Source organism: Hyperoodon ampullatus (assembly GCF_949752795.1).
Source record: "Hyperoodon ampullatus genome assembly, chromosome: 9".
In the NCBI taxonomy this organism is placed as follows: domain Eukaryota; kingdom Metazoa; phylum Chordata; class Mammalia; order Artiodactyla; family Ziphiidae; genus Hyperoodon; species Hyperoodon ampullatus.
The window spans coordinates 94,935,661-94,962,555 of NC_136922.1; the positions used below are offsets into that span (position 1 = coordinate 94,935,661).

Below are 26,895 nucleotides of genomic sequence, written 5' to 3' on the forward strand. Positions count from 1 at the left end.
GAAGTTTTTAAGGTCGCTGTGCCTCAGTTCACCCAGTTTTAAGTAGGGGTAATAACAGTGCTCACCTCACAGCGTGCTGGAAGGATTAAACTCGGAGCAGTGCTGGGCAGGGTTAATGTTCAGTAAGTGTTAGCTATTGTTACCCCATTATGAACTGCAGGTTTGTACTCCACAATAATCGCATAGGTGCTAGGTAGGTAGATCGTGGGTTTTATTTTATTGTTTTAAAATACCGTTTGGAATTCTCACATGATCTCCAGGACTGCACTGAAGTGAACAGTGAAGAGAGCCACATGTCAAACACGTGGCCTCATTTTGAATGATCTTGAGCTTATACCATTAGGTAGCTTTTGGTCTTGAACAAGTAAGATGGGGTTTAAAAAATACCTATTGGATTTAGCAACTAAGAAGTTTTAGGTGATGTTGGAGGTGGTAAGAATAGACGCCAGAATGCAGCAGGTTGAGAAGTGACTGGGAAAGAAGAATATCCTTTGTTTCACTGGTTGACACTTGCCTTGCCCTTGGGTTTGAGAACTTGAAGTGTAAACGATGCATAGCAAATCAGTAAATAAATCCTGGTAAGTTCTCACTCTATTCTCTCTCACAGACCAGACCTCTGGTTTCCTGCGCACTCTTGTCCAAGCCCCTGCCTTCGTTATCCCTTTATTATGACACTGTAAACGTTTCTTTGCAGGTTCAGTTCTCTCCTGTCCTAAAACATACAAGTGAGTCAGCCGACCAACAGCCACCTCTTCTCTGACTACATGCTCCACCTTTGCCAGGACTGCATCTCACCCTTCCCTTCCCAGTCAAGACCCCACGCTTACTCGCTTTCTCAGCTCCCATTTACCCTCAGCCCTACAATGGGGCTTCTGCTCCATTGCCCACCGAAACGACTCTCTCCAAGGCCACCAGTAAGTCCCTGGTTCCCAAACAGAATTCACATTTCCCAGTTCTTCTCTTTCTTGAGTGCTTTGCAGTATTTGACTCTGATATGCTTAGTCTCTTACTGTTGGGTTTAAGGCAGGGTCCTCAGTTGTGTAGGGGTAGAGAAAAGGCTGAGCACCTCTAATATAGTCCAATGGGCTCATTTTACAGATGAGGAAATGAAGGTCTAGAGAAGTGAATTGCCCTGTATCAGTCAGCTACGGCTGAAATAACACTGTGTAATAAACAACCCCAAGCTCACTGGCAAACGACAACATTTATTTTTCTCATGGTCTGTGTGTTGGCTGGGGTAGTTCTGTTCCAGGCTTGGGTGGGGTTCAGATCTGCTCCACATGGGTTTGTGATGGGGCACAGGCTGAAGAGGATCCTTCAGGAAAGTTCTGCTCCTGATAGGTCACAGGGATGCAAGAAATGCAACAGGAACTAAGCAATGTCTCTTGAGGGCTCAGCCTTAAAGTGGCTTAATGTCGCTTTTGCCCATATTCCTTTGGTTAAAGCAAGCCACATGCCCAAGCCTAACATTAATGGGTTGGGGAAGAAGACTCCACTGTAGTGGGAGGTACTTCAAAGTCATAGAACAAAGGCTGATGATGTAGAATTTTGATAAAGGGAGGGCATGAAGAGCTGGAATGATTCAATCTACCACATGCTTGAAGATCACGCATGTGGGTTGTGATCTCTGACAAAAGAGAAAGAGGCCATGAGTGACTAGACAAAACAAAAGAGGAAACAAAGATAAAAACAAACAAAGAGCAAACAAAACAAAAACGTAAAGCTAATGGAAGTTTGGATTTTTATCATAAATGACAATAATGATCTCTGAAAAAAGAACAGATATTGATGGGAAATTTGCCAGCTGAGACACCGAGATGGTGAGTCACAGTGGGTCTTGGCTGTGAAGTGAGAGACTAGCACCAAGAGGGCTAAAGCAGGGTTGTGAGCTCAGTGTAGGGGCTCAGCTTGGACCTGGGCTGAGCCTGGGGATGAACCCAAGAATATCTAGCTGAATAAGCGGTAGAGATCAGGAACTGACCAATGATGGAGCTACAACGTACCCTGAGAAGAGTAAATATTGATTCAGAGATGGGGTAGGGAAGAAAGCAGCTGCCACATAAAGGACCCAATTCTAGTCTGGAAAAGCAGGATTGAGGGAAAACATTTCTGAAGTCCAGAAAGACCAGAGGAAGCCTGAAAGCAGAGAGCCTAGTGTGTTCACCATACCCTGAAATACAACAAGCAGGGGATATCCTCATAGACTGTGAGCTGTATCGTTTGGGACAAATTCATTGTTCTATACTTGGCAATACATTTATGTATGCTGTTATACCAAGACATGGCTATGGCTGAAAACATAAATTGCTCCAGAATTACTATAAATATTCTCATGGGTGCTGGGGCCCTACTGAGTTATTAAAGAAAAAATATGCTTTAGGATTGTCACTTGCCCTTCCAGAAACTACCCCTTGGTGCTGGCTAGTGGCTGAAAGGAGGAAGGGTGTGTGCCAGCATCACAAGGCCTGTTAGACACAGTGAACTGAGCTTGAGCTCTGAAAGATAAAAATTACATTCTCCTCTAGGAAGCTGTTGGTGAATCTCAGCAGTGACATGCTCTTGCAATCCAAAATCAGCCATAAACTTTCATTTCCTTTTTTGCTATAAAAAGGATATGCTGACTGAAACAACTAAAATATAGATTAGTTAGCATACTAATAATAAATACCAAAAAATACACACCCCAATATACAAAACCCCCCACAAACAAACAAACCCAAAGCCCAACATTCAAAGTGAGCCAAGGAAAAATGTATTTGAATCAGCATTTTCTTTCATTAGAGTCAGTTTCTTTCCATGTTGCCTCCTCTGACTACAGGGAGGACAGGAAGACCTGTCCCCATCCACATACCCAGGTGTTGGCCTTTCCCATGGCTGGTGACAGCTCTGATGGTCTTTGTACTGGGTTAAGTAGTATCCTCCCACCCCCAGATTCATGGTCACTTGGCACCTCCAAATGTGGCCTTAATTGGAAATAGTGTGTTTTTAGGGGCAACCAAGTTAAGTTCATGCTGAATTAGAGTGAGTCCTAATCCAGGACTGATGTCCTTATAAGAGGGAATTTGGACACAGAGACACACAGAGTGAAGATGTTATGAAGACACAGACACACAAGGAGAACATCATGTGAGGATGGAGGCCGAGATTGGAATGATGTATCTGCACAGGAACTCCAAGGATTGCTGGCCAACGCCAGAAGCTAGGAAGAGCAAGGGAGGGTCTTCCCTTGGAGCCTCAGAGTGAGCTTGGCCTGGCCAACATCTTGATATCAGACTTCCGGCCTCCAGAATTGTGAGAGAGTACATTTCTGTTGTTGTAAGCCCCCAGTTTGTGGTACTGTTACAGCAGCCCTAGAATATGACTGCAGTCTCCTTCCCCTCATCAGCCTTGCTGAGCCAGAACAGACCAGTCGGAGGCCTGGCTAGAGGCTCAGGCTGTTCAGTCAGAGAGACCAGGCCTGGGCTGCGGGCTGGCCACTGACCAGTGTGTCAGACACTGGGGCTGGTCTCTACGTCTCAGTTTCCCCATCTGTATAATGGACATAACAAGGACGTTGGTGGAGATTAAAGGCCACCATGTTTATAAAGTGTTTGGTACAATGCCTCGCCCATAGCACATGCTTAATAAATGTTAGCTGCTATCATCAGCCATATGGTTTCCACCTCAGTTTGAAGTTTTCCTGATTTTACTTTTCCAGTAAGAGTCAAGTAGATATCTATTCCCTTGGGGATGTACCATGGCATCTGGCACAGAGTAGGCACTAAAAACAACTTTATGGAATGAAGAATGGCACAACTACATCTCATCATAGGAGGAAACGGCTTATAGACTTCATAATTTTTAGTAACCGTCTGGAAAAACCCAAGGTGAAACTTTGGAAGAAGGATGTACTTTAATCAAATTTGTTCATGCTGGGGCATAGAGATGGTCCCTAATGATCCTTGTCCCCTAGGACTCACACCTTTGCTTAGTCCCCTCCTGCACTGTTCCAGAGTCAGGTGACCAACAGAATACAGCAGAGGTGATGGTATATCACTTTTAAGATTAGATTATGAAAGTCTGAGGCTTCCATCTTGGGCTCTCTCTCCGCCTTGGGTTGCTTGTTTAGGGGGAAGCCAGCTGCCATGTTGAGCGGCCCTACGAAGGGCCCACATGGTGAAGCCTGCCAACAGCTACATAAGTGGGCATGAATGTGATTCTCTAAGCCCAGGCAAGCTTTAGATCACTGCAGCCTCAGTTGACAGCTTGACAGTATCCTCATGAGAAACCCTCACCCCCAAACCTCCCAGGAAACACCCTCCTAGATTCCTGACCCTTGAAAAACATGTGAGATGACAAATGATTGTTGTTTAAAGCCACTTAGGTGTTGGGGGGTAATTTGTTACACAGCACTAGATAACCAATACAGGCGATGAGATAGGAATGGCCAGGATGAGCCAGGACTGGGACCAGGGACTGTAATGGGAGACATTATAAAACACAGGAGGCAGGCAAGAGGCCAAACCCAGATGGGTCAGATATGCAGATGGTCAGGCAGGTTCTGTGGGTCTGCACATCTGGTCCAGAGCCCAGGGGGGTGAGAGCCACAACCAACCACATCACTGAGCAAAAGGCATTGAGATTTTGGTGACCTTAGACTGGAGTATCACCTTTTGACCTTGTTTTACACAATTTCCAGTTGGACCTTCAGTTGATTGCTGTAGCTATAAGGTCATCAAAGGCCAATGAGTGAATTTGCCAAGAATTAGGTCAACACAAAGATATGGGGATTACAGTAACAAACAAAATGCGATAGGATTATAATTTTTGAAACACTCACAATATTCTTTTTTTGTGTGTGTGGTACGCGGGCCTCTCACTGTCGTGGCCTCTCCCGTTGTGGAGCACAGGCTCCGGATACGCAGACTCAGCGGCCATGGCTCACGGGCCCAGCCGCTCCGCGGCATGTGGGATCTTCCCGGACGGGGGCACGAACCCGTGTTCCCGGCATCAGCAGGTGGACTCTCAACCACTGCACCACCAGGGAAGCCCTCTTTTGTTATTTTGATTGCTTAAGTTCTTTAAGTCATCTGCCAAGCTGGGAGGCAGAATGGGATTTCCTAGGCTTGTTCCAGGCTATTGGGCAGGTCACAGTGCAATAGAAAGTTGGAAATATTGGCTGGATTTATGAAGATGTACGTCAAATCCAACTGGCAAATATTTTCTGAATGCTTACTAGGCTAGTTATAAAAGAACTTAGAGTCATTCGGTGCACCTAGTACAGGTGCCTAATGCTCCTTACCCTACCTGTGGCTACTCAGGGATATTGAAACTCAACAGGCGAAAAAACAGTTCCTTTATTCTTTGCACAGGCCAGGTCTCCCCTTTAAATTGACCTGGCCTTGTTTCAAGTCTTGGGGCCCTGCTGACTCAGTGGCAAATCTGATCAGTTATTTGACTCCAGGGGGTAATAGAGTCCCGTGAATGGCATCTGTCTTTTCACAGAGGCATCAGACTCCTTACTCCACAGAAGTGAGCAAAGCTTCCCACACCCCCTGTCTTGTAGACTGGTCGAGTTCTAGGCAATTTGCTGCTCTGCAAATGTAAAACAAGAGACCCAGAGGCTACTAGCTGAGGGCACAGACTCAGAGCCAGACAGCCTGGGTTTGAACGTCAGCTCCTTTACTTACTAGCTGCACAGCCTTGGGCGAGTGACTTAATCTCTCTGAGCCTCAGTTTTCCCAACTGCAAAACGAAGATGATCATAATAGCATCTCCCACACAGAGTGTGGAGAGGAGTAAATGAGTTAATGTGTGAAGCACTTAGAACAGCTCCTGGTCCCTGGGAAATAGTCTGTAACTGTTCGCTACTATTATGCAGGATATAGAGGCAAAAGCAGCCCCCTCTGCCCTCTCTGGGCTCAAATGTAATTGTCCTTTGGGGTTCACTCAAGGCAGATGTCTCTCTTTCACAACATCTAAAGGGTTCTTTAAGGACTTCATAAAAACAAAAGGATTAACTACAGGTGACTAAGCCCACATGATGGACACAGAACCAGGTACAGTAAATAATGAGCTTAGGCAGGATTATATTCCTACAAACAATACACCAAGTTCTCCTGTTCTTTGTCTGCAAACCCCCTACCATGAGGGAACCAGTGGCCAAGGAGAAGGTCTCTGTGTGCCCAGGATAATCTTGGGTGAGCTCCTGGAGGAGGCATCCCTCAAGCAGAGACTTGAATTCAGGACTTGCCAGGTCAAGAAAAAGGCTGGGTACACCGGGCAGAGAAGAGTGCACTGGGAGCAGGGTGAGGTAAGCAGGCACCTGGGACACAAGATTTAAGGAGGCACTCACTCCCAGGGTCGTGTAGGAGCAGGGTCAGCACCTGCACATCCCTGGGAGTGAGTGCCTCCTTAAATTTTGCATCCTAGATGCCTCTCTTGTGTCACCTTAATCCTGGCCCTGGAGAAGAGCGTGGGTGAGAGCCTGGAAGGGTGAAACAAGTCGGTATAACTAGCAATGTCCAAGTCATGAAAGACTGCTTGAGGGCAGAGGTCACTTGGAGTGAGGCTGAGCAGTTGGGCTGGGGCCAGATCATCAAAGGTCTTATGCGCCAAATAAAGGAGTTTAGCGTTGGTCTAAAAGTGACAGGTAGCCAATGAAGAATTCTGAACCGGTCCACAACATGATCAGATGTGCATGTTAGCAAGATTCTTCTGGCACTAGCATGGATGGCAGACTGGTGGATGAGGGAAGAAACTGGAGATTGGGAGGCCAATTCAGGACTCTATTGAGTCCATGCCCAAGGGACAGACAGTGATGGCCTGAAATAGGGCAGTGCCAGTCAGAAGTAAGGAGAACTCACTAGAGAAGTGGTTTGAAGGTAGAATTGACAGTACATGGTGATTGATTGCAGATGAGGTTTGATGGGAAGAGTCAAAAATGGCACAGTTGGGCTTCCCTGGTGGCGCAGTGGTTGAGAGTCCGCCTGCCGATGCAGGGGACACGGGTTCGTGCCCTGGTCCGGGAAGATCCCACATGCCACGGAGCGGCTGGACCCGTGAGCCATGGCCGCTGAGCCTGCACGTCCGGAGCCTGTGCTCCGCAACGGGAAAGGCCACAACAGTGAGAGACCCGCGTACCGCAAAAAAAAGAAAAAAAAAAGGCAGTTTAGAAGCCATGAGGAGTTATTAGGAAAGACAAGAAGTACACGGAAGGCAGTTATCAGGGCTTCCCCAAGTCCAAGGGAAACCTCCCCACGGCCCATTTGTTTTCCATAGGATGCAGTCTCTGGGGGTCAGATGTGTCTTACCCTTTGTACAGTATCCACACTCTCTAAACATCGCTGACCTGAGATGAGCCACTTCCAGACCCCATCCCCCCCATCTACTCATTGGCTTTCCAAGTAGCCTTAAGGTTGTCCAAGTCCTTTTAAAGACTGTGCAGCTGGGCTCAGACCAACACACCACCAAGTCCAGCCTTCCATTCTGGACACGCAGGCCCCAGGGCTCTGACCTGCCTGCGTGGTCCAGCCTGGGGCTCTGGGAGGCGAGGGAGGAGGATGCAAGGGGGTGAGGGCCTGTCGGGAGGCTGGCAAAGCTTCAGCCTCCTGGGAAGAGCCTTACGAGAGACAGTTGGGATCAGAAAGGCAGCTGGAGGGCAGCTGGGCTCTGAGGTGCTGTCCAGAAAGGCTGAGGCAGCGACGCGGGGGAAGGAAGGCCGTGTTCGGGGGCCAAGCCCGGAGCAGGGGGAAGCACTAGGGCTCACGTGGAGGCACACACCGGGATGAACTTCCTCGGAGCTAGGTACAGCCACACACACTGACCTTGTGCTCCACTAAAGCCCTCAGATCCTGTCCCATGAACTTCAGGGAAGCTCTCCCGCCCTTCCTGCACTTGAGAAGTTTGGAAAATACCAGCTCTGCACACGTTTCCCGACATTCTCATAAAAATAAAGGGAGTGAAAAAGCAAGTCAGAGCTCTTTAAAACATTAATTAAAGACACCATCGTTTCCTTATTTAACTGAGGGTTGCTACCTCATTTGGGATTATTAGCAAACGGAGACAGCCTTTGTTGTGCTTGACACAGTGATTAACTCAGACTCTAGGTGATTTTGGCTTTCTCAACACCTTTTGATGTGCTAAGATTCCCCGGTGAGAACAAACATCATCAATTACTTAAACAAGCCATTACCCTGAGAGCGCGATTACCAGTGAGGCCCAGTCTACTAATTGGCAGATGAAGAGATAGAAAGGAACTCAGGCTTTGGCCTGGACCCTTACCTGTCAGGGAGGAGTGAGAGGCTTTTAAAATGTCTCGCGGCGACGTTCCTGCTGATCTGGGACGACCTAGTTATTTTTCCATCTCTGCAAAAATGCATCTTGGGTGACTTGAGTCTCTAGAACCCAGAAGCTGCCCGTGGTTCTCGGTTGAGAACCTCATTCTCCTGGGCAGGACTCAGCGTTGTGGGAACACAGAAGCGTTCACAGAAGCAAAATTCTTGCTTGAAGGGAGTTGGTAAGAAATCCTTTGGCTTGCTTTTTCCCTCACAAGAGCCAAATCCTCCAGCTTCTGGGACAAGTGGGTTGAGGCAGGGGCTTCTGTAGGATGCTGCGTCTGAGCTGACAGTCCCCTGACACATGAGGAATTCAAGGCCTAAATAAAAGAGGCAGGTTTTCATTTAAAAATATATAAACATAGAAAATTAAATTTGTAAATTTAAATATATTATAATAAATTAAAATATATTTTATTTTAAAAATATTTACTATAAGTATTTTTTTCTCATTTAATTTTTATTGGAGTATAGTTGCTTCACAACGTTGTGTTAATTTCTACTGTACAGCAAAGTGAATCAGCTATACGTATACATATATCCCCTCCTTTTTGGATTTCCTTCCCATTCAGGTCACCACAGAGCACTGAGTAGAGTTCCTTGTGCTATACAGTAGGTTCTCATTAGTTATCTATTTTATACGTAGTATCAATAGTGTATATATGTGAATCCCAATATAAATATATTTTTTAATGCACTAAGCTATGACTGTTTTTTTTCCTCTCCCCACCTAGAAGAGAGGTTTTGGGGAAGATTTTTTGCTGCATTTATATATGTCATTGGTTTTTCTCGTGGGGGGACTCAGTCTAGTTAAATTCAGTCAAATAACCAATACTTAAAAAAATCCAGAAGTGTTTCATAAATATCAGACACCTAACTGGTCTTGTCACATAATTCAACTGCTCTATTTTTAAAATAGAAAGACAAGTCTCGTGTGTATTTGTATTGTGAAACTACTTTCTGTGCTATCTTTTTTTTTTTTTTGCGGTAAAGCAGGCCTCTCACTGTCGTGGCCTCTCCCGTTGCAGAGCACAGGCTCCGGACGTGCAGGCTCAGCGGCCACGGCTCACAGGCGCAGCCGCTCCGCGGCATGTGGGATCTTCCCGGACTGGGGCACGAACCCGTGTTCCCGGCATCAGCAGGCGGACTCTCAACCACTGTGCCACCAGGGAAGCCCTGTGCTATCTTCATCATTCTTCTCCTTTAATTCTCACTGGCACGAAAGGGCAAGGCGTCTTCCAGAACCCTTCTGTGAGAAGTGGCAGAGAAATGGGGAACTAAGGCAGAGGCGGGGCTGAGGTCCTCTCCCTTCTTTTTTTTTACATCTTTATTGAAGTATAGTTGCTTTACAATGGTGTGTTAGTTTCTGCTGTAAACAAAGTGAATCAGCTATATGTATACATATATCCCCATATACCCTCCCTCTTGCGTCTCCTGCGCCACTTGCTGCCTTCGGTCCTAGAAGGTGTCAGCTAGTTTTCTTGGGTCGGACTGGGCACCGGAAGGCACACCTTAGAAAGCAGACCTCACTCAGTGTTAAGGCAGGTGCCCAGCGCTTCCTCCACAGGAACCCCCAGAGCTCGCTCTTCTCAGGGGTCTCCTTGGACACCACCCCCTCAAAGCAGCAGCCTCTTCCAGCACCTTCACTGGCTATGGGTGACACAGTTCTTCTTTACTGTGCCAGCTTTCACACCTCTATCCTCAGTTTAATGGACTTTTGGAAATTGGCCTGCTTTGGAGGTCCCTGTTTTTTGAAAACTAGCCTTGGGGGAAAATAATAAGCATAAGTACCATTTGCCATTTTTTTCCAGTTCAACAAATATGTACCATCCAATAGTTGGACAGAGGAAGTGCCCTTAAGTGATCAAAACACACTTCAGGGGCTTCCCTGGTGGTGCAGTGGTTGAGAGTCCGCCTGCTGATGCAGGGGACACGGGTTCGTGCCCCGGTCCGGGAAGATCCCACATGCCGTGGAACGGCTGGGCCCGTGAGCCATGGCCGCTGAGCCTGCACGTCCGGAGCCTGTGCTCCGCAACGGGAGAGACCACAACAGTGAGAGGCCCGCATACCGAAAAAAAAAAAACAAAAAAAAAACACACTTCAGCTGGCACATCCTCTGACACATGATGCTTCTTTGCTGCAAAGATCATCATGTAAATGCTTAATTGACTGCTTGGCATTAGCCATTGAACGTGTGTCGGGTCTACTAGGCTGTAAGTGCCATGTTCCTGCAGCTTCCCTGGCACCCAGCACATGCCTGGCTTGTAGGAGACACGTGTGTCCACCTGATGATTCTTGTAACGTGTCACTTGTAACATGTCGGTTACCATTAGCCCTAACAGTGATGAAGGATGTCATTCCCAGGACTATTCCCCTTTGTGAGGGTAAACTGCTATTGTAGTTTGGAATAAATCCAACGTCAAATGCAGACCAGTTCTCTTAGGTTCTGAGAGATGAAATACAGGACAACAAGTTTCATTAGAACTGATTCTCCACGTGTGCTCTGAAAAAGGACTGAGCTTCCTTCATCATTCTCTGGCCGCGGTGTTAGACTACGAGCTGAGCCAGGGCAACCTAGACAGAGCACATCTTAAAATGTGGCCTATTTGGACCAGCCTTGAGAACCCCGTCTTCCTGGAAGTGCCCTTCTGGACCATCCTTGTGTGGCCAGTGAGATCATTCTAGGGATTTCCCGGGCTTTAAAATTTCCCATTGTAAAGTGTTTATTTTTACTGTTAGTTTTTCTTTATGGAGGTGGTAATGGTTTTCATTTATGGTCATGACATAAAGTTTCCTTTTATTTAAGTTTATTTAAAGGGAAGTGGGAAGCAAGTGCTAGCCTAGGTGATTTGCAGATATGGCAAAAATTGTAAAGATGTTGTACAAATGACTGAATTTAGAAGATTAACCTCTTAACACCAATTGAGATTTATTGACTCAACTGACTGAAAAGTTGGGATAAAAATGGAAAAGTTAGTTAACTCTATGCACTATAGTAACCAACAATGGGGTGACTTTATTGTTTTTAAAGTGTAGGCTTGGGCTTCCCTGGTGGTGCAGTGGTTGAGAGTCCGCCTGCCGATGCAGGGGACACGGGTTTGTGCCCCGGTCTGGGAAGATCCCACATGCTGTGGAGCGGCTAGGCCCGTGAGCCATGGCCAATGAGCCTGCGTGTCCGGAGCCTGTGCTCCGCAACGGGAGAGGCCACAACAGTGAGAGGCCTGCGTACCGCAAAAAAAAAAAAAAAGTGTAGGCTTTTCTGTAAAATACTTATCTGTCTGCTGGTTAGGTGGTAGGGCCCCCGAAGCCTGGTTCGGTGGCGCCTGAGGCAGAGGCTGAGTGCCTTGCAAGCTCTGGGCGGGCCTGCGCCCCAGCCCTCTGCAGCTGGGTCATCAGTTCTCTCTAAACAGGAAGCCCTGATAACCTCATGGTCTCCACCCCAGACACTTCTTTCCAAACACACTCCAAAATACAGTCAACATCTATATACAGTACAAGCTGGTGCGGTAGCTGAATAATGGCCTCCAAACATCCTAATCTTCAGGACCTGTGAATGCCACTTTATATGGCAAAAGGGACTCTGAAGATGTGGTTAAGGGTCTTGAGATCGGGAGAGTAGCCTGAATTACCTGGGTGGACCCTAAGTGTAATCACAAGGGTCTTTATAAGAGGGAGACAGTAGGAGTCAGAGTCAGAGGAGTTGATGTGACCCCTGGAAGCAGAAGAGGTTGGAGTGATGTGGCCATAAGCTAAGGATGCAAACAACGGAGCCTCCAGAAAGAACCAGCCCTGCTGACACCTCAACTTCAGACTAGTGAGACTGATTTCGGACTTTTGGCCCCCAGAACTGCAAGATAATACATTGTGTTATTTTATTTTATTTTATTTTTGCGGTATGTGGGCCTCTCACTGTTGTGGCCTCTCCCATTGCGGAGCACAGGCTCCAGACGCGCAGGCTCAATGGCCATGGCTCACGGGCCCAGCCGCTCCGCAGCATGTGGGATCTTCCCAGACTGGGGCACGAACTCGTGTCCCCTGCATCGGCAGGCGGACTCTCAACCACTGCGCCACCAGGGAAGCCCACATTGTGTTATTTTAAACCACCAAGTGTGGGGTTATTTGTTAGAGCAACAATAGGTAACGAATGCAGCTGGGAAAGATTAATTTACTGAAACAATTCCTTAACTTTCTGATAGGATTCACCATATTGATCTTTTATGTAATGTGCCACTAATACATTTAAAATCATTCTAATTACAAAGGATTCAATTCACAAGTTTCAAAATCTATTAAAGTTTTTGAATAGGCATCCACATGGCTGAAATCTCAAACATGATATCATGAAGTATTACCAAGAAATAGAGTGGAAAGTCTTCTTCCTGTTATGGTCCCTAGATATCATTTTCCACTAAAAGGAAACAGAGTTTCTCGGGATAATGGCTGATTCAGGTCTGGGGCAAGAAATGTACAAGATGTACCTGGAACAACTTGTCATTCAGAGAGTGGGGAAGCTGTTCTCCCAAAAAGTACTCGGGAACAAACTTACACATGCTCCCACTATCCAAAGATGGCACAATCTGACGAAAAAAATAACCATTGCAATGGATCAAAACACATCAAGTATGTTTAAATTGATGAGTTCATAATGATACAAAAATAGCATGTGTACCCAATGTAAGATGTTATGGAATCAACTCATTATTTTGAAAACTAACAATAAAAGGAAAGAATCAAGCATTGATCCTACTTTTCTTTTTTTTCTTTTTTATTTTTTTGCTGTACGCGGGCCTCTCACTGTTGTGGCCTCTCCCGTTGCGGAGCACAGGCTCCGGACGCGCAGGCCCAGCAGCCATGGCTCACGGGCCCAGCCGCTCCGTGGCATGTGGGATCTTCCCAGACCGGGGCATGAACCCGTGTCCCCTGCATCGGCAAGCAGACTCTCAACCACTGAGCCACCAGGGAAGCCTGATCCTACTTTTCTTATGTGAACTGTCCTTAGCAGAGGAGGGTAAATTCAGAATTATTCTAGCTAATAAATGAAGAAATATCACCACTTTGCAGCCCCTGGTGAATGAATAGATTTAGGTGGTAATCCTCACAGCTGCTAAGTTCATAATAAAAGAGACAAGTAGATTGTGAACCTCCTGTGGAGAAGTCTTGCAGAAAAAGCCTCTGGATCAGTGGTTTTCAAACTTGGCTGAACATTGGAAACACCTGAGGATCTTTTTAAGATGCCAAAGCCCAAGTCACACCTTAGGCAGTGAAGTCACCACCTGGGGGTGGGGCGTGAGGGGGGCGTGGGGCGGATGGGACACAGGCATCAGAAGTCTTTGAAGCTCCTCCAGCTTCAGACAAATTCGGGAACCAATGGTTTAGATTCAGCTACTAGGACTGAAGAACGGGTTAATCTACACCATGGGAAGCAACCAGCAGAATTCAGACTGTGGGAAACCCTACGAGACACCACCTGGTTTTGTTGTGTAAAAATGCATAGGGAAAAATGGGGGTGGGGTGGGATTGGAAGGAGAATTTAGAGACTTAAACATACTTCAGAGGCATCTGACCCAATTACGAACATATGGCCCTTATTTAGATCCTCACTCAACAAACATACTGTAAAGAAAAGTTGTGAGACAATTGGGGAAATTTAAACATTGACTAGATATTTGAGGATACTAAGGAACTATTTTTATTTTGAATTGTGATAATGATACTGTGGTTATTTTTTGAAAGAGTCCTTATATTTTAGTAAAGGGCACGGAAATATTTACAGTTGGAATGATTTGATGTCATGGATTTGCTTCAGAAAAATCTGGGCATGAGTTGCGGGGGGAGTAAAGCTGAGACGAGGTTGGTCACAAGTTGATAATTGTTAAAGAGAGTGGTAGGTACCTGGGAATTCATTTTACTATTTTGCCTACTTTTGCATTTCCGTACTAAAACATCAAACTAAACATCTCCTCCCTGCCCCATCCGCATCCCCACAGTTCCATCTGTACAACTGGTAACCTCTGCAATTAACTTCTTATTTAGACTTATAGAGATATTTTTAATAAACATACAAGCTTATACAAATAGTTATTTTTCTCTCCCCATTTTTTTACATAAATGGAAACATGCTAAACTCAATTTTCTGCATCTTACTATTTTCATGTAATATTGTATCTTGATGGCTTTCCATCTTCGTTGCATAGTATACTATGAATGGATGCATCATAATTTATTTAAACAGTCCCAAACAGATGGGCATGTAGGTTGTTTCCAATCTTTTGCTGTTATAAACACGCTAAAATAAATACCCCTGTACATATTTATGTTCACGTATATGTGTAGAACAAATTCCCAGAAGCAAATTTGATGGATCGGTGGATAAATGCATATGCAAGACACTAGCAAATAACCCTCCTTATGGGCTTGTACCAGGATAGAAGTAGAAGAGATGGAGAGAAGTGGGCAGATATGGAGACGGAGCTAATTGGAAGATGGAACTAAATGTATTTGCTGATAGATCGTATGTAAAGTATGAAAAATAAAAGAGAAGAATTAAGCATGTCTAATATCAGTCAGCTTCAAGTAAGTTCTGCCTGGGTAATAACAGATTCCCTTCATGCACTCAACAAATCTCAGTGATTTACATCAACAAATATTTCTTTCTTTTTTCTTTTTTTTTTTTTGCGGTACGCGGGCCTCTCACTGTTGTGGCCTCTCCCGTTGCGGAGCACAGGCTCCGGACGCGCAGGCTCAGTGGCCATGGCTCACAGGCCCAGCCGCTCCACGGCATGTGGGATCTTCCCAGACCGGGGCACGAACCCGCGTCCCCTGCATCGGCAGGCGGACTCTCAACCACTGCGCCACCAGGAAAGCCCACATATTTATTTCTTGGTCATGCTAAATGTCTATCATGGACCACTTCCTTCTTTACTCCTCATCATCTTCATTGCAGAGCCCAGGCTTAGGGAACATCTCTCAGCTGGGAGACTACTGGCCTCATGGCAGAGGGAAAAGGACAAATGGCTCATCATGTGTTGCTCTCAAAGCTTCTGCTTGGACATAGCACACATGGTGTCTTTTCATACTCAGTTGGCCAAAGAAAGTCACGTGATCAGCCTTATGTAAACAGGGTAGAGATGTATAATCCTCCAACTGGGAGGGATTGTCATATTCCAAATAATTACACACTCTACCATGTCTCAAAGATTTCTGGCTTGAGCAATTGGTGGGTTGTGGTTGTGACAGTGATACAGAGATGAAAGAGGAGAAAGAGCTTTAGGGGGAAAATTGGGTTCAGATTTAGGTATGTTAAGTTTAAAATGCCTAATACACATCAAAAAGGTGCAGCCAAGGTGGTGTCTGGATAAAGATGAGATCAGTGGAGAGAATGGAGCTAGAGATAGAAATGTGGACGTTACTGACATATAGATGGTGTTGAAAGTGATGGGACTAATAGAAGGAAAGGAGCCAGAAAAGACTCCTCTGAGGATCAGCCCCTGAGGAGTGATGTCATGAAGCCAAGAAAAGAGAATGTTTCAGGAAGAAGGAAATGTTCATCTGTGTCGAAATGCTGCTGAGAAGCTAGTAAAAAAGAAAAAACACTGGCAAGAAATTACTGGATTGACAAGATCAAAACCATGGCTGACTTTGACAAGGGCAGTTCTGGTGAAGTGGTAGGTGCAGAAGCTTACCTGGGAAGAAGAAGAGACGATGGCTATAGAAGGGAAGAGAACATGTCTAGATAATGCTTTTAAGGGATTTTACTGGGAAGAAAAAAGAAAAACTAAGGCAATGGCTGGAATCAAAGTAGTTTGCTTTTTTCCGTGGATGGAAGACACTAGAATATGTTTGTATGCTGAGAGCAGTGATCCAGTAGAGAGGGAGAAATTGATGCAACAGAAAGAAGAAACAGTTGAGAATTCTGAGTAAAAGCAGAAGTGAAGCCATTGGCTTTAGAAAGACAAAGGCTCTCTTTCTCTCTCATCATGGTCATCAGTTAATTAGTATCTGTTATTATTATACCTTTGGTTTCTAAGAAACCTGCCTTTGTTCTCAGTATATTCTCTGCCATGTTCTCATGCAGTGGTTTATCAACAACATCTTAGCTTAGAGGACAGAAAGAAACAAGTTAGTGGAGTTCACACAGCACCTGTTTGAAATGTGACAACTCTGACTCAGTCACTTAGCAGCACTGCCACCTTGGGCACACTAATTAATCTCCTTAAGTTATATTTCCTAATCAGTAATATGAGAAGAATATTTATTTCTACCTCTATATAATTGTTGGCAAGACAATGTATAAAAAGTTCTTGGCACTGTCCCTGGTACATAAGAAAGATTAAAAATTATTATAAATTATAATAATCATATACCTCTCTTTGTCTATATAAATGTATTTTTCTTGTGCTGTGACAAAGTTGTTGTCAGACTAGTAACTACAATGACTGTTTTGGGGGTACTTACTGGGGAAAGAACTTCACAGTAGTCCTCCTTTTCTTCCCCAGAGGAGTGAAGATTATAAGAAGTCTCCTTTTCTGGGTCTTTAGGAACAAATTATAAGTGACTGTTACTTAATTTCATGGATAGAGATGGACAGAATTGAAAAGCAATGGGAAAGTCTTTCAACTCCAAAATATCCGTCCCACTGAGTTTTGCTTGTGTGCATCTTACAGCACATTTTATATTCAGGAGTCTCCTATTAGAATGAAACTATCAGACAACTAAAGTACTACATTTCAAAATGTGTGGGATGCAGCTAAAGAAGTAATAAGAGGGGATTTATATCCTTAAAAGCATTTATTAAAAACAAAATAATATTGAAAATAAGTGAGCCAAAATGTTAAGAAGCTAAAGGAGGGACTTCCCTGGTGGCACAGTGGTTAAGAATCTGCCTGCCAGTGCAGGGGACGTGGGTTCAAGCCCTGGTCCAGGAAGATCCTACATGCTGCGGAGCAACTAAGCCCGTGTGCCACAACTACTGAGCCTGCGCTCTAGAGCCTGCGAGCTATAACTACTGAGCCCTCGTGCCACAACTACTGAAGCCCGCGCACCTAGAGCCCGTGCTCCACAACAAGAGAAACCACTGTAACGAGAAGCCCACACACCGCCATGAAGAGCAGCTCCCACTCGCCACAACTAGAGAAAGCCTGCGCCCAGCAAAAATAAATAAATAAATAAATTTATTTTTTAAAAAAGAAGCTAAAAGAAAACACATACACACACACACACACAAAACAAAGAGTAAACCCAAAGAAAATAGTAGGAAGATCATAATAAAAAATGAGCATAAAATAATGAACTAGACAACAGCAAAAGAGAGAAAACTAGAAATGATCAACAAAAGTAAAAAGTTGGTGCTTTGAAAAGATTAAATAGACAAACCTATAGCAAGACTAATCAAGGAAAACTTTTCCAAGAAAACTAGGAATGGAAGAAATGTCCTTAACCCAATAAGGGATATCTGTTAAAAATCTACAGTAAAATCTTAATTTTAAAACATTAGGGGCTTCCCTGGTGGCGCAGTGGTTGAGAGTCCACCTGCCGATGCAGGGGACATGGGTTTGTGCCCCGGTCCGGGAAGATCCCACATGCCATGGAGCAGCTGGGCCCGTGAGCCATGGCCGCTGAGCCTGCGTGTCCGGAGCCTGTGCTCCGCAACGGGAGAGGCCACAGCAGTGAGAGGCCCGCGTACCGCAAAACAAACAAACAAACAAACATTAGATACATCCTCACAGAGTCAGAAATAAGAAAAAGATGTTCTCTCTTACTGTATCTTTTAAACACTGTACTAAAGGTCGCAGCCAATGTGATAAGAAAATGAAAAGTGAGACAAAAGGATTAGAAAAAAAAAGAGAATAAACTGATATTATTTGCATAAAATAGAATTGTCAGCATAAGATATCAAAGAGAATCCACATGTAAACCAGAAGAACTAATAAGAAAGTTTAGCAGGATCATGATTACAAGATGGGCATAAAAAAACAAATGGTGTTCCTACACATGAGCAATAAAAATAACCAATATATGTAAACAGCAAAAAGATACTCTCTGTGAGTAAAATTACAAAACGTTACTAAGACAGAGAATGAATCAATGGAGAGATATAACATATACACAGATGAGAAGACTCAGTGTTGTAATAACATTGGTACTAATTGATAAATTTAATGCAATTCCAATAAAAATTCCAACAGGATTTTTCATCAAACTAGACTGATTCTAAAATTAATATGAGAAAGTAAGATATACTTTCTCTATACTATATACTCTCTACATAAAAAGGTGTAATAGAGTTATAATAGTGAGGCATTGGCATAAGTCAGACAAATGGATCAGAAGAGACTCAAGCACCTGTCTTACGGAGGTGTATGATGGAGGCAGCATTATAAATCACTGGGCAGAGAGGGGTGGCGCAGGAAGCACACTGTCTCTTTGCCAACCCTTTATAGAGGTGCACTCAGCTGTGGGGCAAGATTATTTTTCCCAGGGTCTCAATGACTTATCTGTTCTGATGGGCCACCTCTTACTGTAGAACCTGGCTTAACGCATCATCCTCTGCTGATTGATTTGGCTTCTCAAGTACCTGAAAAGGAGGTGCTCTGAGTAGACACATACGTTTCTTGTTCCTGGAAAAGGACACCTACTCTTATAAATTAGTTAATGAACATTCTGGTTTGCAGGATATATCTTAGGAGCTAACCTAACTGCTACTAACTGACACATGAATGAATGTACACTACATAGTTTCCAGCCCTGAGAGCAAGGTCAAGAGAGGGCACTGAACATGAAGATGAGGATGTGAAAAGAAAGATGAGGTGCTAAAAGGGGAACTGAGAAGACCTCATATGGAAACTCTATTTCCAAGAACTCCTGTCTTGAGGCATGACTGAAGCAATTTCTATATAGTTTCTTTAATTGTCGTTGTAGGGGAAGAATGGGGCAAGGAAGAAGGAAACAGAACTTAAAGTCAACTAACAAGACTGTAGCTAGTTATTTTCTAAAGAAAGTCTGTTCAGAATTCATCTGCTAATCCTCCTCTCCCTGCCCAAGTGTGTGCTTGGAGTCAACTCACAGTCACCTATTGATGACTGCTCATTTCCCAACTAATTCTTTAACCAATTGGTGTAGCACAATCCTGCCTGCCACCTAGATAAACTGTGGTGGGAATAAAGGGGAAAAAGAAAGAGTAATTTCAAGGTTGGGAAATATTTTTTAAGCTGGAGGACAAGGGATGGCAAAAAATGTTCTCTCTCTCGGAATGAAAAAAAAATGCAGACATTGAGATATACTGATGTGTCTACAAAATTTGGAAAAACTTTATGAGAGTGTTTGGTGAAATGGATACACTGACACTGAGGCTAACTGGGACAAACTCTCTGGAAAGCAATTTGGCATTGCATGCCAGTGTTTAAAACCAGTGACTCAGGGATTTCAGATCTGGATAAGCTTCATGTGTAAAGTGCCAGAAGAGCTTGACGCATAGAGATGTTTATTATTGTGGCATAATTTAAATCAACTAAAAAATTGAAAGCACCCTAAATATGTAACAATAAAAATAGTTTAGTAAATTATGATATGTCCACAAGAGGAATATATAGCCATAAAAATAGTATTCATAAAGGATTCATAACATGGAGATTTTTTTCCTTATGGTAAATGGAAAAAGTGGAAATATAGAGAAACAGAAAAAAATTATAGAGAATAGGATCTCAGATATATAAAAAATATATCAGAAAAAACTATAATTATAATAAAATGAGGGTAGGCTTTCTCCCTAATATTTCTATATTTTTTTGCTCAAATTTCTGTCAAGCATTTTAAGATTCATCTTCTGGAAAGCTAGCAAACCTCATCTTCAGCTCCCATGTCTTAAAATCTTTTGAAGAGGCAAAAATTTCAGCCCTTGTCTAATAAAGTTTCTGATGTGGTCACAACCTTTTATGGAATTGCTGGCAAAGCCTTTAATGGTCGTGCATGTCACCAAGCGTAGAGTAACCATGACAAAGGGCTTCTCTTCTTCAAAGTTGGGACAGGTGGGTTACCTCGCACCTCCCGGGCTTTACCTCTTCCTGGAACACCGTGATTTTTGTCCCAGGAAAATTGATATTTGCCAAAAGAATCTTTCACCATTTCAAAAATATAAATAGCCGCTGAAATTTCCAAAAGCAGCTCACTAAGTAGACATTCTTTGATAGGGATTGTGAAGACATAATGAATGGGCCGAGGAGCTGGCTGTTCCCAGAAGCACACAAGAGAGAAACCAACTCCTCTATGGCCGCTGCTTAAGATACACAATGAGGGACTCTTGGAGGACAAGCCATCGTTTGACTCTTTTCTACTTTGGCTCCAACCTCAATCAGCTCATCTCTTTAATACACAATTTATCAAAATGTCCCCCAATTTATCATGAGTGGCTTCTTGGGCTAAGTGATGGGCTGACCGCTCTTGCTGAATGCATCAAGAAAGGGCTTTGTCTTGGGGAAGACAAAGTATTGGGGAATTTCTTATGTTGAAAATGAACCCATGTGGTTCCATTTATGTTGAGAATGGACAGTAGAAGGAGCACCACTGGTACTGCAGGATTTGTATCCTATAGGGATAACTGACTACTTTGGTTGTAGAAGTAAAACCAAAGGATGCTATCTGAAGCTACTACATATCCTTTCCGTTGTCGTTTTCCAACTTAAGTATCCTTAATGTAAGCAATGATAGATGTTCATGTTCATAATTGTGGAACACACTTGCATTAGTTCCCATCAAAGAGAAGCTATTCTAAAAATCGCAACATGGTGGCTGCATGATGTCTGCATATTACCTGATTTACTAGCATCCCTGGCCACCAGCACTTTTTTGATGGCTCAGGACTTAATGGCCCAATTTGACATAAAAAATAAATTTCCTTCACAATGACAATTAAAAAAATAATATATTTATTTATTTATTTTTGGCTGTGTTGGGTCTTTGTTGCTGCGTGTGGGCTTTCTCCAGTTGCGGCGAGCGGGGGCTATTCTTTGTTGTGGTGCGTGGGCTTCTCATTGCGGTGGCCTCTCCTGCTGTGGAGCACAGGCTCCAGGCATGTGGCCTCTAGAGCGCAGGCTCAGCAGTTGCAGCGCATGGGCTCAGCTGCTCCGCGGCATGTGGGATCCTCCCGGCCTGGGGCTCAAACCTGTGTCCCCTGCATTGGCAGGCGGATTCTTAACCACTGTGCCACCAGGGAAGCCCCCCACAATGACAATTTTTAAGGTAACAGGAGACATTTAAAAATATTATTTTTTCATTGACTCTCTAAAACTCATTGATGGGTATTCCTGGTGTACCAGTTTCCTAGAGCTGCCATAACAAAGGAACACAAACTGGGCTGAAAATACCAGAGTTTGTTGTCTCACAGTTCTGGAAGCCAGAAGTCTGAAATCAAGGTTTTTGCAGGACCACGTTCCCTCTGAAATCTGTAGGGAACAATCCTTCCTTGTCTCTTCCTAGCTTCCAGTGGTTTGCTGACAACCTTTGGCGTTTCCTGGCTTGCAGCCATGTAGTTCCAATCTCTGCCTTTGTCATCACATGGCATTCTCCCTGTGTCTCCATGTTTCACATGGCATCCTCTTATGAGGACACCAGCCGTAATGGATTAGGGGTCCATTCTACTTCAGTATGACCTCATCTTTAATTACATTTGCAGCCACCCTATCTCCAAATAAGGTAATTTTCTGAGATACTGGGGGTTAGGACTTCAACTTATTTTACGGGGGTGCGGCGGGGTGGGGGGGTTGACACAATTCAACCCCTAACTCCTGAAGTCCATGGATTCTGGTTTAGGAGCCTGTTGAGATGGAGCGGAGCCTGGGACCAGAGAATATGAAACATGGATGCAGAGAAGTAAGTGGGAGCAAATGGAACCCACTTTGCAATTTTGCTCAGAAGTCTGGAGACAGTGATCTCTCCCTGCAGATTTTAGTTCAAGGCCTCTAGTTACTGATGGCAACATTTGGCCAATTCCTAGCTGAAGACGTTTAAGTTCTATACTTGACTCCAGGCTGCAAACTGAAGTTTCTGGTTGTGTCCAGAACATTCTCTGCTGATGCCATATGCTTGGAAATGTCTGAATTTTGTGCAGAGACACACAGTGGTATTTTTGTAAGTGGAGTTACATAATTAGGGCATGGGCTTGCATGATAATTAGCATGTGTAATTAGGCACAGGCTTCTTGTCCTTTAATTAGACAATCAAGACATCTAATTACAAAATTAAGATGTAATTACGTGGCCCAAGATCGACATATTTCTTTCTACCCATTAGAGATTACATTTAGAAAATAATTCACAAAAACTGGTGAAAAAATGAACTAGAAACCAGATTTGAGGATGTTGAAGGGAGTGTTAAGTGGACTGCTAAGTCTCCTCTGGTCTTTCCTCTTACACGTGAAGGGGGTTATTTAAAACATCATAGTCTACTTGAATAACTTTTACACACTCTGCTGTCAACCTTTGGCATACACACTAATGAAGAGGAATGTTGGCATGACTAATCCATGTAATTCACACATGGCTCTTGAGTGTGGTTTGTAATTACACTTGAACGTGGACTTAAATGTGATGTCCTGGGGATTCATTCAAACCCAATAACGCAGCTGATATGGTGGAAACCTTGCTCGGGAAAACTGGGAGGAGAACCCACTTCCCCTTTCTGCCCTGGCTTGGCTCTCCCTGTGACCACTTTAAAGATAGATGCTTTGCTCAGAATAACACAAAACAGTTAACCTGTTGTCATTTCCCTGACTATTTGAGTATTCATTGAAATGTTCTTATTTTAAGTGCTCCTTATTGGACAGCAGGCAGCCAAGGGGAAGGTCCAAGTCTACAGCAAACATTCCATCTTTCTAATGATAAGTGAGTCTTAGAGCAGTGGGGTTTTTTAAGTTCCAGTACTCCTATGAAGTCTGGCTATATGAATATTCTCTATATTTTTCCTTGCTCTTAAATTGAGATTTGGCTGATCTTTGCATGATGCTAAACACCCAGTCTGACTCATTAATTTTTCTGAACTAACTGAACTTTTGACCTAATTGGCTGACTGATTAGGGATTACAGCCATATGTCCAGGTTTTTCTAAGCCAATTCTGACTTTCACTATGTTATCCCTCTGTTCCCATAAACTGTTGAAATATCCTAGTAATTCCAATGTTTTGACAGCCACACTGCACTTCTCAGACTGCTGCTTTCTCCTGGAAAGTGGCACAGAAATCTGTCGGGCCACGTTTCCTGATTTGGGGTAAGGAAAATATGCTCCCCATATGGTTTCAGGCCATGAAAACAGACATAAAGAGTTTGTAAGTGGTTGCTGATGAGGTCTTGTCTCCATGGTGTGTCCCTTCCATCCCTATTTTTTATTTTTCTCTATTAGGCTGTGGAATGTGATGAGGGATATGTCCAGGGGTCAGTTTTGACCAAGGAAAACCACATATTTGCACAGGGAACTGATTTTTGCCATTGTTACTTTTTTTGCTTTGCCTTGTAAGACAATTGTTCATGGTAGATTTAAAGGCCAAGGAGCTGAAGTGGGGAGAGGTGCAGTTTGGTTGGTTTTTTCGGGGGGGGGGGTTGCCCATGCTGCACGGCTTGTGGTATCTTAGTTCCCCAACCAGGGATTGAACCCGGACCCTAGGCAGTAAAATTGCAGAGTCCTAATCACTGGACTGCCAGGGAATTCCCAAGGTGCAGTTTTAAAAAAAATTTACTGGGACTTCCCCGGCGGTCCAGTGGGTAAGACTCCGCGCTCCCAATGCAGGGGGCCCGGGTTCGATCCCTGGTGGGGGAACTAGATCCCGCACACATGCCTCAACTAAGAGTTCGCATGACGCAAGGAAGATCCAGCACACCTCAACTAAGACTCAGCGCAGCCTAAATTAAATTAATTAGTTAATTAATTTAAAAAAATTTACTGACAGAAATTGTAGGTGGGGAAGGGGCATTTGTGCTACATCATCTCTAAGCGGACTTCCAGCTAAGAGATCTGAGGATGACTTGATCTCAAGCCTGTTATCAGGAGGAGTTTACTGAGCTCTATTCATGCCACTCCCTCACCTCTAGGCCTCCACCTCTTCAGTCCTTAGATGCTGTCAACTGGAAACTTTCTCTACCCTTACTTCTGGTGAACTCAATAATTCTGATTTCTAACAGGGCCAGAAGTGTGAATGTAAACCTGTGTCTTGGTTTTGAAAATGTGCTTTTCCCCTCAGGTACTCCACATCAGCATTTTCAAGACTAGAGAAGTTGGGCATCAGACATCCCAAGGCTTCTCCTTTTATTGGAAACTTGACATTTTTCCGCCAGGTAAGGGCTGCCTTCCACTGTCTTTCGGCATAAGATGCTCTGAGCCCAGTGCAGCTTTACCCACAAAGCACTGCTCTCGTCTAGCTCGCCCACACCCAGGGAGGTCTATGTGCAAAGGCGCCACGGGATGAGCCTTCCTCTGCTTGCATCAATTCTTATGTGATGAGAATGATCCCTCACTGATCACTCATCGATACATACTGAGTCCTGGCATCCATTCATTCATCCAAAAACCCAATTAATGAGTGTCTAAGGTGTGCCAGGCCCTGGAATGTGGAAGAAGTAGAAGTTGCCCATGCCGTAGCGCTAGCATGGGTGGTAGAGATGGTAGCATGCGGTTGTCCTTCAGAGGAGAGGGAGTTCTGTCAGGGCTAGAGTCATCCTGGAGGACTTCCTGGAGGAGGGAGTCTGCAGGAGTGATAGACACAAAGACAAGGACACACACACCAGGTGGGGAGCAATGACGTGTGTGATTGCACCATGTGAGAAAGAGGGCACAGCTTGGGAAGCAGCCTGGACTAGAAAGAGGAGATTGGGGAGTGCCAGGGAACACCGCTGTGTGTGTGTGTGTGTGAGAGTGAGTGAGAGAGAGAGGGAGAGAGAGAGAGAGACAGAGAGACAGGCTAGATCACTGACAGTCCAGAAAGGCAAGTGAAGAACTGTGCGTGTCCCATCACTGGTGCATAGAAGTGGGGAGGGGACACCGAAGAGGAAGATTTCTCTGCAAGGGGGAAGATTTAGGTCAGGTCTGTAGAATCCAACTGCTGTTGAGGTCTGGATGTGAAGTGGTGAGGGCTTGGCCCGGGTGGAGATGAGAGCGAAAGAGAAGAACAGCGGGGGCAAAATTAGTAATTCTTGTGGCCAATTAGTTGTGGAGGATTCAAGGGAGAATGGCTGTGAGTTGACAAAAATCAAAGGTCGGGAGGTCGGCTGGTTTAAGGAGGTGCCTTTGATTTGCAAAGTAACATGGAAGTGGAAATGCCAGAGGGCATTTGGAGATAGGGGCCCAGGACTCTATCTTCGAAGGTTATTTTTTTTTTCTCGCCTCGGGTTTTCTCAGAAGCCAGATGATTTATTCTGCTAACTCCTGGGGGTGCTGCCACCAGACCCAACATCAGGAGCCTACAGATCCTGCATGTGAAGAGCCACTAAGCCAAACAAAGGCAGGAAGGATGAAATTGGGGCCAATCCTGATAATGTCCCCTTACGATCTCTTTAGGATTTCCCCACCCCTGCCCCCGGAAAGGCTGGCCCTCGGCGTTAGATAGAAAATAACAGGCTATTTCTGTCCTTTTTCCTTCCCATCTCAGTTTCTCTTCTGTTCCTTTCCGTCCCTTTCTCAGTCCAACACCCCTTTCCACTCTTTATTGCTGTTTCTCTGTTCCCAGCATTTTTTTTTAAAACACCTCCTTCTCTCCTCTCTAGCTCAGGGGTGGCCAGGCCACAACTTTCAGCCCACAAACAGCATCTCCTCAAGGCTCCCCATGAGCTCCTTGGAGCAAGTGTGACGACATTTCTAAGTACCAAAACAGAACAACAAACCAGATAGGAAATTAAAGCAAATAAATGTCACATATTTCTGGGGGGAAATGATCAGTTGCCTTCAGTCGAGTAATTAATTTAGTCTCAACATTTTGAGGAAAGCTGTATCCCCGTCGATGTGACAAGAACGCTGTGCCCTGCCTCTGGATAATTTCCACATATGCTCCTTTTCTGCTCGTCATCCTTGTAGCTGCAAACCCTGCCAAGTTCTTGCTAGAACATAGTTATTTCATTGACCGTTTCTACAGTCACGTGAGCTTTCTTTGATAGACGGCAAGCTTAGACGGCGTAGCTAGATTTAATGAGCCTGGGACGGATTTCCATTCAGAGCATCCACCTCTTCTACCCCCCAACTCTCTACTCTCACCCACACGTCGTATATCTGCCTGACCACTCCATTCCCACAGCACAAGTCTAGAGCATTTTCCTGTCCCCTGGCTCCATCCCAACCCGAGAATATTTTCATGTTTACTTCTTTCCCACCACACGATGGATCCAGCCATCTCCAAGCCTTCACCCGCACCATCCCCCTGTGTATATCTGTACACATACTCCACCCCTACAGCACAATGGGTCTAGCATTTTCTGGCCCTCCACCCCATGTATATCTCCAGGAATCCTTCTTTCCCACCCCAAAGTGTGTCTAATATATAAAGTCGCTCTAAGGTTCTTATGCTTTGAATATGTTGATTTTAGTTAAAATTTAATTTGGATCATAATTC

General features: G+C 44.5%; 1 protein-coding gene across 3 annotated transcripts in view; it reads left to right on the plus strand.

Annotated features, from left to right (window-relative positions):
* Nucleotides 1-26,895, plus strand: part of TBXAS1 (thromboxane A synthase 1) — a gene marked incomplete at both ends in the record, with an annotated part of 152,963 nt that overhangs the window by 11,654 nt on the left and 114,414 nt on the right. For all 3 annotated transcript variants that reach the window (XM_079711407.1, XM_079711408.1, XM_079711409.1), the window contains one exon: nucleotides 24,538-24,631. In XM_079711407.1, the coding sequence (XP_079567533.1) occupies nucleotides 24,538-24,631 (94 nt within the window). The remainder of the gene's footprint in view (nucleotides 1-24,537; nucleotides 24,632-26,895) is intronic.